Source organism: Phalaenopsis equestris, unplaced genomic scaffold, assembly GCF_001263595.1.
Source record: "Phalaenopsis equestris unplaced genomic scaffold, ASM126359v1 Scaffold000517, whole genome shotgun sequence".
Classification (NCBI taxonomy): Eukaryota; Viridiplantae; Streptophyta; class Magnoliopsida; order Asparagales; family Orchidaceae; genus Phalaenopsis; species Phalaenopsis equestris.
In genome coordinates this window covers 1,511,604-1,529,109 of record NW_018164957.1, presented here as the reverse complement: position 1 = coordinate 1,529,109, position 17,506 = coordinate 1,511,604, and the positions used below count along the sequence as shown (strand labels likewise).

Genomic DNA, 17,506 nt, shown 5'->3' with positions numbered 1-17,506 from the left:
TTTTTTATTTATTTTTAATTCATGCGAGGGGCGATTCATCTTGATTAATGTAGATTCCTGCTCGAACAACTTCAGCTCCACCAAACCTTGATGAACAGAAACGTGATCAGGTTTGTTCATACATAATCTCACCAGGCTGTTTTTAGAAAGATCCGCAATCAGTTCAATTCTATATAAATTATTTACTTTTTCTAGGTGCTTATGCATGAAAAACCCCTCTTTCCCGAAGAGATATTCTTAATACCTTAAATTGCTTGTTGATTCAAAATTTTTTCTTAGGCATGCATCTCATAGCATTAATACACATCAGCAGGTATCATAATAGACTGAATTTTTTGGTGTGCAATTTAGCTTTTTTTTCTCAATCCAGTTGTTCTTATCATGATAATTGTTCTAACATTTATTTGTAGGTATTATCTGTATAAGCTCATTTGTTTAATCTTATTTACTCAGGCCCGCCATGATTCATTTAGGGCTGTGCCTACATTGCCTATACCCTCTATTCCAAAACCACAGCAGCAGCAGAAACAGGAAAAGCAGCAACCAAAGAAAGTTGTTGAAGGTGTCAATAAACCTAACAATGGAGAGACTCATTCTCCCATTCAGACAAAGAGGGAGATTCATGCAACCATTCCATCTGCTCACCATCCTAACACAACAACAACACGACCTTCTGTTCTTCCTTCAAATGTAATGCCAATACCTGTTTCCTTTCAACAGCCTCAGATTCATTTTCAGTTTAATGGTCCCAATCCACCATTGCCGTCACAAAGTGTTGTAGCGAGCTCGTTACAGATGCCAATGGCATTACCTGCAGGAAATGTCACACACGTTCCTCATCAGTTGTTTGTCCCTAACATCCAGTCTCATCCATTGCAACCTCAGGCAATAATGCATCAGGGCCATGGCTTGGGATTTACCCCTCAATTAGGTCACCAAATGCCCTCTCAATTAGGTGGCATGGGAATTGGTATTGTCCCTCAGTTTCCTCAACAACAGCCTCAGTTCGGCACTCAAAGAAGGGCTGTGAAAATAACTCATCCTGATACCCATGAGGAGCTTAAACTTGATAAAAGGAGCGATTCACACATAGATGCTGGCACCACCGGGCAAAGGCAACTTCAAAATGTTTCTTCTCAATCTCAGCCTCTTCCATCTTTTAGTCCTTCTCACCAGATAAACTATTACAAATCACCTTCACAAATCTTTTTCCCTCCATCTTCTCTTCATATGACGAGTACTCAGATGCCGACTGGTGCTCCGGCTGTTAGGTATGGCTATCCAGTCAGTCAAAATGGGCAAGCTATTTCATTCATGAATCCACCGTCCTCTCTTAATCAGACACTTGGTGGCAGAGCAGGGCCTCCACCTCCATTACATAGTTTGGGAGAAGCAGTGCACTCAGAAGGGTCATCATTCTCTGCCACATTGTCAGCTCCTGTCCAAGTGACAATTAAACCAATTGCGCTTCCTATTTCAGAGAAGACTGGTAAATCATCAGTAAGGGTTAGCTTGCCTGCTACCAAACCAGAGCCAACAAAGCTTTCAGCATTACAAGGGGATGCTTCATCTGTTCCCTGCCAGAAGAATAATAAGATTGATTTAGAAAGTAGTGTAATACTTCAGAACCCAATTTATGAACTATCAGGAAGTGTTTCTTCAGTTGAAAGTGATAAAGCCATATCCACAGTTCCTTTAATAGCTTCAACTGAAATTAATAGAACTGAAGTGCCTCAATCATTGCATTCTGTTGAGGATTCTTTGTCTGTTATGTTGGAAACTGATGGACAGAAAAATGAGGCTAAGAAAAGTTTAGAATCCATTATGGATCTCCAGAACATGTCAAGTGAAAGGGAGCCTAGACTTTCTCAACTACAGCAGGTACTTTCTTCACTTGTCTAATTATTCTCTATTTAAAAAGGGAATATTTATTTATTTATTTGATTAATTTAATGCATGCTGAGCTCGACTCTATTTAAAAAGGGAATATTTATTTGATTAATTTAATGCATGCTGAGCTCGATGTTTTTCAAATGATCAGGATTTAATTGGAGTTTATATGTTTTTCAAATGATCAGGATATAATTGGAGTTTATAATGACAATGGTACATCCAAATCAGTTTCCAATGATTTTGCAAGCATTCCAAGTGCTCCAACCGCTGATTCACCCAGTTCTACCACTAGGTTGCTTTCTACTTATGCAGACAGTAGAAATTATAGATCAGTTTTGAATACTGATGTTATGAGAACTTCTGGCCCTCCTGTATTTTCATTGGAGAATGCTGATCAAGGTGCTGATCATGTTGAGGTTGCTTGGCATAAACACTTTCATAAGGAGGCAGAAAAACCACAAACATCAGTTTCTTCAATTCTCAGTGCCACTGGGATTGTATCTGAAACGCCTAGTTCTGTTCTCAGTGGACCGACACAAGAGAATTTAGTAGCAGCACAGAAACTTGGAGGTGAAGCATCTGATGTTGTTTTATTAGATAGTAATTCTGCCAAAGAAAGTGCTGTTTACCCTACGGAATCTGTACAGAGGCCTGAAAATATCATTGGTGCTGAGCTTGATACTTCTGAGGGAATTAACTCTGAGGTTGAGAGGAAAAGTGGTGCTGAGCTTGATACATCTGAGGGAATTAACTCTGAGGTTGAGAGGACAAGAAACTCTAGCATCCCTTCCACTTCATCTTCTGACAACAAAGAGTCTGCTGCAGGGCTTTTTGATCAGGTCTTGTCCACCATTCCCGTAGGCTCTGCAACAACTGATTGTGAATTAACTTGCAATAAGGAGATTGATGTTAATGAATTTGCTACGTTACAACCAGAAACAATTTCCATTCCTCAAGTTTGCTCTGAAGTTGAACAGAACATGGAAGAGGAAGTTGTGGATCAGTCTAATGGAATTCCAAGAGTGATGATTTTGGAGTTGAAGGACAAGCCGGAGCCAACTAAAGGCAAGACTAACAGAAAGAAGAAAATAAGGGATGTTCTTTCCAAGGCTGATGCTGCTGGTGCTTCTGATTTGTATAATGCGTATAAGACCACTAAAGAAACACATGATGCTACTGTCAGCACCTCAGAAACTGATAGCAGATGTTCAACAGCAGAATCGAAGAATGACACATCTCAATGTTGCAGTAAGGTTGCAACTTCTGTTGAGGAAGATGGACAGTATAAACCTGAAGTTCAAGACTGGGAGGAAGCAGCTGATGCATCCATTCCAAAATTGAGAGCCTCAGATAATGACGCAGAAAAGCAGAACCAAAATGACCAGGGTAATCAGTCTTCTGGTAGAAAGAAATACTCCAGGGATTTCTTATTGGCCTTTTCGCAGCAGTGCAATGATCTTCCTGAAGGTTTTGAAAATGGCCCAGACATAGCACATGTATTGAATCTTACTTCTGTTGGCATAAAACGCGAACCAAATTTTAGTACTGGAAGGTTAATCGATAGGTCTCCTGGAGCTTCTCGGATTGACAAACGGAGTAGTAGCATTTCAGATGATGATAAGTGGACAAGACCATCCAATTCTTTCCACATGGATCTCAGTCATGGAACTGCTGCTATAAACTTTCGTTCTGGACAGGGGGTCAATAATGGGGTCCTCAGACATCCACATAACGGAATTCTCAGCGGGCCAATTCAATCTCTGGTTTCTCAAGGAGGGATGTCAAGGAGTAATCTGGATATTGACCGGTGGCAGCATGCCGGTGTAATCCAAAGAGGCTTATTCCCCACCCCTCATGAACCTTTGCAAATAATGCACAAGTCTTCTAACAGGTACGAAGTTGGAAAATCAATTGATGAGGAAGAGCAGAAGCAGAGACTATTGAAAGCTATATTGAACAAATTAACACCTCAGAATTTTGAGAAATTATTCTCCCAAGTCAAGGATGTTAAAATTGATAATGCAGTGACTCTTTCTGGGGTTATATCACAGATTTTTGACAAAGCGTTAATGGAGCCGACTTTCTGTGAAATGTATGCGGATTTTTGTTTCCATCTTGCTAGTGAGTTGCCTGATTTTCTTGAAAATAATGAGAAGATTACTTTTAGAAGGTTACTCTTGAACAAATGTCAGGAAGAATTTGAAAGAGGGGAGAGAGAGCAAGCAGAAGCCAACAAAACCGAAGAAGAGGGAGAGATTAGCCAGACTGAAGACGAAAGAGAAGAGAAGAAAAATAGGGCTCGCAGGCGCATGCTGGGAAACATTCGCTTAATTGGAGAGCTATACAAAAAGAGGATGTTAACAGAAAGGATTATGCATGAATGCATCCAGAAAATGTTGGGATATCGTCAGATTCCTGATGAAGAAGACATAGAGTCCTTGTGCAAACTGATGAACACAATTGGTGTGATGATAGATCATTCCAAAGCCAAGGAACTCATGGATAGTTATTTTAACAGAATCACAATTCTTTCAACAAACGAAAAGCTGTCTTCCAGGGTGAGGTTCATGCTGAAGGACACAATTGACCTCAGAAAGAATAAATGGCAGCAAAGAAGGAAGATTGAAGGACCAAAGAAGATTGAGGATGTACATAAGGATGCGGCTCAAGAAAGACAAGCTCAAACCACTAGATTGGCTCGTGGTCCAGCTGTTTCTTCAAGACGGGGAGGACCGACTGCCAATTTTGGTCACTGGGCCACTACAAATCTAAATTCTCCTAGTTCTCAGGCTAACAATGGCATTCGCGGTCTTCCAACACAGGCTCGAGGTTTTAGTAGCCAAGATGTTAGGCAAGGGGATAGGCAGCAGTATGAGAGCAGGGTAATGTCAGTTCCCCTCCCTCAGAGACCATCTGATGATGGTTCCGTTACCTTAGGTCCTCAGGGAGGACTGGCAAAAGGAATGTCTGGAAGAGGATTAGGGCTAATCCCTAATGTTCCTTCGGTTGAAATATCTTCGAGAGCTGGGGATCCTCACAGATTCGTATCGGGTTCTAATGTTTTCGCTTCTTCCTCTGATCGAATGACGAGTACATCAAGAGAAGATAGCACAAATAAATACATGAATGATAGGTTATCAGGGGCATCAAATGATCAAATAAGCTTTCAAGTTCGTAACTCTCACTTTAGCGTCAGAGATTCCCTTGCCGCAGGTATTACTACTTCGGGGGAAAGACCAGTATCTTCAGGTGGCAAAGTTAGAGAATCTAATGAAGCGAAATTATTCTCTGAAGATGCTCTACGAGAAAAGTCGATATCAGCAATAAGGGAGTTCTACAGGTAATTTGGAGCTCTTACTTTGTAAGTTTTGTTTTGTTTTCAGTTCTAACCAATCTTTATAAGAAGTTAAGTATAAGGTTCTTGTAAGGTTAGATCTCTCTAAACCTGATGCTTTGCCATGGTTAGACTGTCCCGGCCATTACAAGATGAGGGAAATGATTCGTTTTTACAGTAGTGAAGTTTTTTCACCTTGTTTAAATTCATTTATTATTATGTTATATGCCATTTACCAGCTCCCTGGATTAGACTTAATGCTTGCACTTGCAAATCTCTCTCTCTCTCTCTTCCCTCGGAATTTAAAAATACATATAAGTTGAACATGCTCCTTTTTTTTTAGACTTTTTGCTCCATAAGAGTACAACAGTTAAAATAAATCGAAGAGAGCAGTTGAGGTGGAGACTAGAAAAGGGAGGGCTGAGCATTTTTGTTTCGTTTTTCTATTAAGGTAGGAATGCTAGAAAATAATTCAATGATTTTAGTTATATACCTGAAATTATGGGCTAAATATTACAAAATAAGATGGCTATCTTAGAAAGAGAATGTGTAGGGCTCCCTTGAAAAGAGTTTGGCAAATAATTAAAAAGAGAGAAAAAGATGAAAAGATAATGAACAATAAACTCGCCTCATAGATAAATGCGATTACTTAACCTGAAAGGTTTTAAATTTTCACTATTGATTTAATAATCAAATCCCATAATAGATATATTGATGGCACGACTAGTCTTCACATTTAAATTAAGAAATAAAATGCTAATAATAAACTTTAACAAATCTTTAACAAGTTAATAAATTATTGATAAATTATATTCAAAATTAATGTCCTTGACTAGAATAAACTTAATAAAATAATTAAATCTTAAAGTCTTTAATTAACTGAAAACAATTATGAAAAAATACTAATCTAGAATTTTATGCCAGCATTTCTCTTGGCTGTAGGATGCCACTTCAAAGTGTGTTAGTGATAATAAATTTGATCTTGATATCGTGCTCCATTAATTATGAAGGATTGACTATTAGAATCTAAAGAGAAAAAGAGATAGAAAGAGAGAGAAAATACACGTAATGCTTTAGTATTCATCAGTTATCTTATCAACATATAAATATTCCCTATATATAAGAAGATATTATCAACTAAAGAAAACACAAGAAAAGACACTAATGTTAGGAAAATTGAAGCGAATTAATGTGGATATTTCATAATATCAACTTTTTTATAATATAATCCCTAAAATAAGTGAGCCCATATAATAAAACAAAATTTGATAATGATCCGAAGGTTATTTTGGTGGCATGTTATACATCATTGATCTGATTAGATCTTACTATAGGAAGTATGGCTTAAAATCATGCCGGTGGACAAAACTAGTATATATGCATTGGGTCTCAACTTTTGGTAATATCAAGTAGGTAGAGTGCATGTAACATATAGAAATAAATGAATAAAAGATGTAATATCCTTCATTGTAAACCCTAATAATATGATGAACAATCATACAATCATAATAGTGTCTCATATAACCCTACATCTATGTCAAATTAAAAATTCATAATTTTTGTTTACATCAATTTTATCCACTTCGAAGTACTTTAATTTCAGAGAATGGTTGTGATAATTAACTTGTAATAGACTCCATGCTCCATTGGTTATGAAATTTCAGGATTTAATACACACACAGACACAGACACAAATAAGTAGTAAAAACTTAGCGTGAAGCATGGACTGCTATTAATTGCAACCATAAATAATAGCATCCGACTTTTTTGCACAATAATATCCTACCAAATCAACAAAAATTTCAAGGGGAAACAACTTGTGTGTATAATTTAGTTGATGCCAACATCTAAATAATAGTTAAGTTTGAAAATTTAAACCTGACATTTGTTGAAGCAGGGAATTGGGAACAAAACTACAAAATCTTAGGGTTTTATCAAACTGAATTTCAACAATAAACCAAAGTATAAAGTGGCATTTAAAATGCTAGAGAACCCATCTTGTTACCGTAGGAGTTAGCATCATAAACATGCTTCATCTAATAAACTAACTAGAAATAAAAATTAACATAAAGATAACTAAAATAATATTCATACATGATTGTGTTTCCAATGAATAAGAATTTTAGATTTGGATAATTTTGCCTTGATTGAAAAAATATTGCTTTGACAAATCCATTTGTTTGATCTTTGTAAAAATAAAACAAATAAGTTTTTTTTCACAATGCATAAGATATTCTTGATATTTGTCATCCGTCGTGGTCATAATCTATGTAAGTTGGTTAGCTTTTGGAATAAGCTCAGTAAATATGTCTGGGAAGCTATTGGATCTGAATTCATGAGATGGGAAAAAAGATTAGATATTGAATAATGTTTTATAAAATGAAGTAAACTTAGATGCATTCAAATTTATAATAACCCCAAAGATTCCTGAAATTTTCATTTCATAAGCATTTGAGCCCATCGTGCCATTTGATTTATATGATCTCATTTTTTTATTTCTATCAAATATTGCCACTGAATTAAAAAATGAATTTCACCGCTTAAAATTTGACTGACCCGGCCCAAACCAATAACATAGAATAACGGCCAAATAACCCCACAATAACGACCCCATATCGCGGTATTTAGGGGTTTATTTGGGGCTGGTGGATTGTTAGGAGCGAAATAATCTAAATCACACCCAAGTAACCCGCGACACCGCGTGAATAGTCGGAGTTATTTCAGCATTATTGCGGGGTAATGGAAGGGTTATTGCGTGTAGAGGGGGCAAGGGTTACCGACTGCGTAACGCAGAGTTATTTGAGGCGGTCTCCGCGAAATAACCCTGCAATAACGCTCGAATAATCCCGCGATACCGCGTGAATAGGGGGGTTATTTCGACGTTATTGCAGGGTTATGGAAGGGTTATTGTGGGGTGGAGTTTATCGACTGTGTACCGTTGAGTTATTTGAGTTGTTCTCCACGGAATAACCCCGCACTAATGCCCGAATAACCCCGTGGTACCGTGTGAATAGTGATAGTTATTTCTGTGTTATAAAACAGGGTTATTATGGGGTTATTGTGACGTTACTGCGGGATTATTTAAGCTGTTTTGCGGGGTTATATACGAAATTATTTATATTAACTTTATCTAAGTAATAGTTTTATAATAATAAAGTTATAATGTTAATAATATGTTACAATTAAAATATAAATACAATGATTATTAAATATTAAGCATATGACTTAAATAATTATATTTATACTCATAAAATTAAAAACTATCAATTCTTTTTTATATAATGTTTTCGAAAAGACGATGTATTCCCACTTATTTTGTCATGTTTTCCATTTTTGATTGGAACATTTTGGGTTTATTGTGTCACCTTTTCCATCTGCGATTTCGAAAGCTAGGTTTCGAGCTGCTGCGATGGACTCTTCTCTCAACCAAGAAATAGTGAGTTTAGCTTCGCCCAAAATATTTTTGTTTTCCAAAAGCCTTTGTAGTAGTGCTACAACAACATTTCTGCTGTCCTATTTTGGTGATTATTATATGTTGTTATTTTGCTATTATTCTTGTGATATTTTATGTTATTCTGAATGTATTTTGGGGTCATTCTTGTGTTATTTTTTTTAGTGTTACTCTTGCATTACTCTGTAAAGGTAAATAAAGATGTAAATAAAGAGGATGGGGAGCAAGAACAGTTCATTAAATACCACCTGAAAAAAATTTACATATGACAAGATTTGATTACACCAACTAAATATGAAAACTCACTCTATACACACGTACCTCATTGGATACCTCTGCCATGGTACTTTAGTGTGATATTTTGGTCTTTTTCTGAATGTATTTTGGTATTTTTTTAGGATTATAAATGTGTTGGTGGAATATGTTTTGCTATTGAGATTGTAGTATTCAGTTGATGTTATTTTTATATCTAACCAACTTTATAATATTATGCAAATTTGCAGTTCTTTGAGCCTGGAGATGTTTGTAATGATCCAAATGTAGACAGCTTTCTTCACACGATTTTCCACAATGAGCAAGAAACATATGAGCACTATTGTGTTTATGCACATTATATTGGTTTCTCTGTTCGAAAGGACCATACTAATTATTGACCAAACTCCAAGAAAATTAAGACGAAGGATTTTATTTGTGGAAGAGCTGGTCGCAAGAAAGAGTCACAATACACTTACATGATGCAGTTCAAAAAAGCGAACACAAGGGCTGACTGTCAACCCATGGTTTGATATGTTGTCGACCCATGGTTTGACAACAACTGGACAGTTAAGAAATTTGTAGAAATGTTGACAACAACTGGACAGTTAAGAAATTTGTAGAAAGTTATAATCACCTATTTGCGGAAAACGGTGATGAACATCTTTTGCGTTCCAACAGAGAGATAAGTGAGATAAAAATAAAGATTTGCTAAAATTAATGACAGGATCAGGGGCGTTTTAGTAGAAAGATAAGTGAGATAAATACAGATTTGCGGAAATCAATGATAGTAGAGCTACATATACATTTAACTTCCTTGCCACAGAGGTTTGGGGAGTAGAAAACTAGAGTGCAGGATCAGACATTAGAGCTACATATACATTTAACTTCTTTGCCACAGAGGTTTGGGGAGTAGAAAACTAGAGTGTACGATGGTAGATACCTTCAATTTTATTCAAAAAAGAATGAAGAAATAGAATTAAATAAGGTGATGCCAATTCCTCGTTACAATTGTTCATGGAGAGTCAAACTGAGGATAACATATTTGCATGAGACTTCCAAATTGACGAGTTTTTTTTTGGAGTGATGAGTCTTGCAGACTTGATTATTACTGTTTTGGAGATGTCATAAATTTTGATACATGCTACCAACTGAATAAGTGTAATTTATCTTGTGCTCATTTTGTAGGGATTAACCACCAATAGCAAAATGTTCTCTTTGGAGTTGATTTTTTTGTCCGACGAGACAATTATTTCTTTCAAGTGTTTTATTAAAAACATTCATTCGTATAATGAATGATAATCATCAAATCATAATTTTTGCTGATCAAGATCAAATAATGACAAGAGCTATTGAAAATTGTCTTCCACATACTCGATATAGATTATGTCAGTGGCATATCTATAAGAAATTTCATTCGAATGTGCATTGTGGTATGCGTTACAATAGTGAATAAATTTTTTTATAAATACATGAGCAAATGTTATTCTGAAGAGGAGTTTGAAGAAACATGGTTTGCAATGATTTAGATAGGAAATCTACACTACAACATGTGATTAGATGATTTGTATAATATAAGACCTAAGTGGTCAACGACCTTTAATAAAGAAATATTTAGAGTGAAAATCTTATCAACACAGAGAAGTGAGTCTACAAATAATAGCTGTCATGGTGTATCGAAATCCACAAGCTCTCTCACCGATTGTTTTTTTGGTCTTGAAAATGTTATGAAATTTTGGAGAATGAATGAGATAGATGAATATTTCAAACGTTCTCATTCCGTTATTACACCCGTGGTAAAAACCATCTCAGTGTTGCGACAAGCTGCTTCATTTTATACTAGGAAGGTGTACTCAATGTTTGAGGACGAGTTACTGCATAGGTTATGTGGACTTACTGTTGAATTATTCGTGGACAGCGATTCTGAATTCTTTGTAAAGAATTTAGATAATCTGGAGACGAACAAACCCTGGTTTGTTAATTTTGATAGGGTTAATAATTGTGAGATGACTTGGAACTGCAAGAAATTTGAAATGATGGGATTATTGTGTGCTCACTCTACGTAATTTAATTTGGTAAATTTTAAAAAGATTTCTGACAAATATTTCTTATTGCGACTGTCTGTCAATGCAAAAAGGAACATTTATAACAGTATCAGACACAAACATTTCAGGGATTCCCGAATGTCCAGCGGATCTGTTTCGCTAACACGTTTAAAAGTTTGCATATAAACTTATTAATAAAGTCCATGGAAATTAAATTGCCGAGCAATTTATGTTGGAGTCATTTAAAAAATTATCTGTTATGTTGAGGATATATTAGGTGGGAAAGCAAGGGGCGCCAACAAGCCAAGAACCATCATCAAATGCGAGACAAAGTTGTTTGCAATGTCAGATTTTGTCAGTCAGATATATAACTGAAATTCAATACAATTAGAATGTTTTTTTAATTAAAATATTCTCTTTAACGTTCGTTTTCAATTACTTCAACATAGCAGGAATACTCTACATCGCAACCAACGGAAACATTCACCAAACTGTTGATGCATTCATTCAATGGGATTTAAGCCTATTAAAAATTATTTTATTTGATTTGATTGTTTAGGTGTTGATGTTTTTTTAAAATACATTTTCTTGTGAGTGTCTAGTTATAGTTCAGTATTTCTGCATGTGGGTGATGTAATTTTGCATTTCTGATTATAATTTTTTTGGTTAGATGATACATTTATACTCTGTTGAATTTACTGTTATTTTAACTATGCTTATTGTTCATCATACATTTTTACTTTGCTAGAATGGGAAACCAACTTGATGTGGTAATTAGCATGGACATACCCTTTCGTAGAATTTTGTAATACCTTGCTATTCTGATCAATACTTATATAAATACTTAATCTTAATGTTCCCTAATACTTTGACTATAATCACACAGAGAAAATTTTTTAAACCTTGATTATGTCATAACTCTAGATAGTCACATATCATCATTAAAAGGGAAAGTAAATAATTTCAAATACTATTTTACTAGTTCTAATAAAGTGAATGAGCATAAGGTATAAGCCATTTTCTTTTTCTATTGTTCATTGACTAAAAAAATTCTTGGAGTTTTAAGTTCTTTTAAATCTAGGAGAATATTGATAAAATTGAAGTTTGCACCTTGTTAAGCATCTCATTCAACCGAGTCATTTAGAATGTTCTCAACCTAGACATATAATATCTAAAGTTACGTTTGCTGTTTAGCCCAATGTGGGATAATTTTGTGTTGGGAAGATAAGCTTATATACTTGAGATGTTAATATAAAAATTGATCTTATCTTAACAATCTAAGAAAATTTATTTATTTATTTATAACTTAAAATTAATTTTTTATTTTCCCTTGGCTCTACTATATATATATATATATATATATATATATAACATCGAAACCGAAAATAACTCATCAATAACCCCCACATGAATTTCGCAATAACCCCAAAACAATCCTGCAATAATCCCCCAATAAACCCACAGTCCACACCATAATAACCTCCGCTGAAAATCTTCAATAACCGAAAAATAACTCCGCAATAACCCCAGTAAAACCAATAAATTGCGTTGTCTTTTGGGGTTATTACTGCGTTATTGAAGGGTTTTTCGAAATTTATTTCAGTTGTTTTTGTGTGGGGTTATTGAGGCAAAACGGCGGGGTTATTGAAGCCGAAATGCGGGGTTATTGACGGTCTTCTCGGCATTACGGGAGGGGTTATTTGAGTTAATTTGCAGGTTATTGACGTCTAAATGCGGGTTTATTCACGTCCTGAATTTGTATCAGGGTTATTTGAGTTTATCGTCCAGGGTTATCAGAGGTTATCTTGGCATTAATAACACATGATCCCCTCTTGAATTTGTACCAGTAACCAAAATAGCAAAATACGCAGAAGTTACTTTATCTTCAAAGGCAACTAGCAAGAAAAAATATATTGATAAAATGATTCAACATATCTAACTCCAAAAGCTAAGAGCACTAGTGTAAGAAAGAGAGCACTATATGTATTAAATATGTAAATATATAGGAGTTCAACGATATGTATGCAAATCTTGCATAAATAATTTTTTTCATCAAAAAATAAAGACAAGCTTAAAAGAACATGAATAATAGGTTTATAGAAACTATTGATCAAAATGCTGATGCATAAAAGGACAAAATCTGAATAATAAAACATTAAAAATGTAATAAACTCCTTCAATTAATGTCCGTATGATAAAAAATGCAATACTTGCAATCATGTTTAAGACAACGCAATTTTACACTTTTCATATACAATTTCTGCTCTAAATAATGACATATGATCATGCCATCCGAATTTATCCCTCCAACCAGTTCTATCTATTTGTACAAGTGTTTCAATATATTTACATATGAACACACCACAATCAAAGCTATTGTTTGGACCGAAATGCCTTTCGCTATAGCAACTCGCCATTTTCGCAAGCCACTCCTAAAAACTCCCCCGGCATGCCCCACTAGATGTTTAATCTATTTTTTTAAATTTTGAATTAAATCAATGACATCATATTAAAATTGCTTCAAAAATGAATGATATTGTGCTAAGTGTTCTTACGACGTTGTGGGTGATTGATATATGCATTCTGTTAGGTAATGAATCATATAATCTCCATTTGCAGTTCTTCAATTCCCCAACCATTAGTATCCAATGTTGATTATTAATTAACGGTATGAAAATAAACTAAATATTTTTAATTGTATCCTTCGTTATGTGCTGAACAAACGCTTTAGAGTTTTTATTTTTGTACATCTGCATAAAGAAAACATTATGGTTCCTAAACTTTTAACTAGGTGGATGTGTTTAAATGCACTGCAAATCACTTGAATTGCAATATTTATCCAATAAAGTGGAGACACGTATACGTACGATCTAAATAATTCGGGTGATTTGAGTTTATTATTTCCATTCTTATTGCAAAGCAATCTACATGCTCATTTGATAACTGACCATTATTCAATATATTCTCAATGCAACCTTGACTTATTCCAACATGTCCCTCTCTTATTATAAGATTATCCCTGCATTTCAAACATATAATTTTTGATAGAATTGTATACCAAAGTAATGCAGAAAAAAAAAACATCGTTGTTTGCTCACATGACAATGTATATACTACAACATTGATCAATTACTTCTAGCATGTGAGGTGGAACTTGATCTTTAGCAGAAAAATCAATCACTAATAATGCGGACGCACCTACAAAACCAATAACTCTTCATATATAATGACAACATATAGTATAGGAAACTAATCAAGAGTAGGTTTTATTGCATTCCTTATCAGGGATGGGTGAGCTGGGACAACATATGGTGTAGGATATTCATCAACATTTTCTGGGACTGAGTCATGCTCATGTTTTTTATTTGTATCTTGATGTTATGGAATGAGTTGTTTTTGCTCTTCCTTTATATGTACATCTTGAGCTCCTGCCCTAACTTGGTCTTGCTCATCTTCCTCTCTTTTTACATCTTGGGTTTCTGTAATGTACTGTTTTTTTTTTCTCATCCCCTTTATTTACATCTTCAGGGTCTATAATGAGCTGTTCTGTAATTGGCTGTAATGAGTCTGTTATTATTGGTTCTTGTGAAACAGTCTCATCTATTATTTCTTCTGATTTTTCAATCTGTGCTAGTAAAACATCTAATGAACATTTGGAAAGCTTATCCACTTTCTTTATTGGTTTTCTTTTCGTCTGTGGTACTGTTGTACATGTGGTATTTAATTTCCTCTTTTTTCTATTTGCTCTGGCCTTAGCCCTTTAGATCAAATTGCCAATTGAGGATTCATGTACCCTTTTTATTGCAAATATCTTCAGTTTTATTTTTCTCTCTCTCCTCTAATTTATTCGCTTGAAAATGTAACTCTTACATTTTGCTATCTCAACTAGTAAAACGGGTGTTTACTTATTCTTGAAAGTAAAAAAAAAAGCTCTATTGATCTCTAAGTATATAGTATATTTCTTCTAATTCAATATTATTGCCCGTATGTATATGTATGTTGCGGGCTGATGTGATATGAAACAACATGATTAACATAAACAAATTTGGATAAATGCGTTATGAAGTGAACTTCGTGTTGTGGGATTATGATCATATCACTGGATGTTCCTTCAACTGGAAGGGCCAGTATATGGGGCTCAACCTCTGTTAAATCCACAAAAAACTCAAAAACCGACAAAGCATTTCAAAGAAACAATGTCAACATAAACCATAACAATAATTACAAGACAGTATCATAAACCAAAATAACATCTTCAAGGGATTATGAGATAAATGACTCACCTGTGCAGGGTTTAGCCTCTTAAAGGTTGTATAAATATGTGATGGTTTCTAGCTCAGACTTATAGGCCACCTCACCATGCGAGGTCTGGCATCAGGAGCAATGGGGACGCTAAAAAATGTGTGCTCATAAAACTAGAGCTGTGTAAAACGTAGATAAATCACTATTTGATATGACCAAAACACATTAGGAAACTTTTTAGATAGAAATACAATACATTAACCGTTAGAAGCAAAAAACCATTCATGTATCCAAATGGTTGGTCTCTCTTTATTTTAATGATGCAGACATTGATTTGTTCAATGAGGAATTCACATATCATAGCAGACCAATTAAATAAAAAAAAATTATGGACATTCTCACAGATCGAGTAAAAGCCTTTGGCCACGCTAAATTTGCTTGAAGGAAAAAATAAATTTAACAACAAAAACTTTAGAAATAGATGATCAAATGGAATAGAAGTCTCCCATAGTGTAACATTCAATAGGTCACTTTTTATTTGTCCAACATCCACGACACAAGAGGGAACATTTAGCTGTTGAGCATGACAACTTGATCTGGATCAAATCTTAACTTTTTCCCGCACATATTGAAAATCATTCGATCAATATCCCAACATTTTAATATGTGCATGGTTTGGATATGATCTTAAGGGTACAGAGGGAGTTCAAAAAATTGAACCATAGTCATCGCTTTCAAATTATTTCATGTCTCCTCAGAAATGGTAGACTGAACCTTATCAAGAACATCTCTAACTGCTGATGGACGACATCTCTAATTCATGGCCTTTTGGTTCAAAAACCTAAATGAATAGAAACGTATTAGAAGCATAATGACACCATATTAACATTATAGAGACATAATGACACCATATTATCACCAGAATCATAATAACACCATATTAATGCCAAAAGAACACAATAGAAAAAGAAATAACACATATAAAACAATGGAACAACGCCCCATAAACCCTAAAAATAACACCATAATTTTGGGGTTTATTTTGGAGTTATTTTTGGAGTTATTTTGACAAAAAAAAACCCAATATCCCCTCAATAACTAAAACTATGGTTATTTTAGAATATTATTTTAGCCATTGTATGATGTTATAGAGATTTTATTAAGGACTAAGAAATAACAAACAAAGTTACCTTGATACGTTTTGCTGGCTCTTATCCGATCCATTCTCCTTCTTACGATCCTTCTTCACTACTTTCTTTTGCTTTTCCAACCCCGCCTCATCCGCACGTTCGTGTCTTCCATTTTAATCTTGCTTCAAAGGACACAATGCAAAGCCCTATCAGAAAATGAAGCCTATCAGAAAATGAAGGACTGAAGGACGAATAGGAAAACCCTAGCTCACCAGCCAATGCGAAACCCTAGCCCTTTCTTTCAAAAATGAATGTCTGAGAATCAAAACGACGCCTTTTAAGTTGTTATGATAGGCATGACAGGCTTTTCAAATGTTAAAATTTTAATAAAAAAAACTTCCCAATAACCCTCCAACCCCACGAGAACCAGTCCAACAAGCCTCGCAGAACCACTTAAATAATCCTCCACTAACCCTTGAATAAACACAAAATAACACTCCAATAACCCCGACAGAATCACCACAATAACCCACACAATAACCTTCAATAATGCCTCAATAACCCCGGCAGAACCACCGCAATATCCCTCAAATTACCCCTCAATAACCCCCTAATAATCCCTGCAAAACCATCACAATAACCCCCAAATAACCCTTTATTTTAATGATGCAGACATTGATTTGTTCAATGAGGAATTCACATATCGTAGCAGACCAATTAAATAAAAAAAAATTATGGACATTCTCACAGATCGAGTAAAAGCCTTTGGCCACGCTAAATTTGCTTGAAGGAAAAAATAAATTTAACAACAAAAACTTTAGAAATAGATTATCAAATGGAATAGAAGTCTCCCATAGTGTAACATTCAATAGGTCACTTTTTATTTGTCCAACATCCACGACACAAGAGGGAACATTTAGCTGTTGAGCATGACAACTTGATCTTGATCAAATCTTAACTTTTTCCCGCACATATTGAAAATCATTCGATCAATATCCCAACATTTTAATATGTGCATGGTTTGGATATGATCTTAAGGGTACAGAGGGAGTTCAAAAAATTGAACCATAGTCATCGCTTTCAAATTATTTCATGTCTCCTCAGAAATGGTAGACTGAACCTTATCAAGAACATCTCTAACTGCTGATGGACGACATCT

At 34.9% G+C, this 17,506-nt stretch overlaps 1 protein-coding gene across 1 annotated transcript in view; it reads left to right on the top strand.

Annotated features, from left to right (window-relative positions):
* The window catches only part of LOC110028615 (eukaryotic translation initiation factor 4G-like), a 69,251-nt gene that overhangs the window by 47,517 nt on the left and 4,228 nt on the right, over positions 1–17,506 (top strand). The window contains exons 5-7 of the mRNA XM_020730532.1: positions 54–110; positions 454–1,881; positions 2,079–5,233. Coding sequence (XP_020586191.1) covers positions 54–110; positions 454–1,881; positions 2,079–5,233 — 4,640 coding nt within the window. The remainder of the gene's footprint in view (positions 1–53; positions 111–453; positions 1,882–2,078; positions 5,234–17,506) is intronic.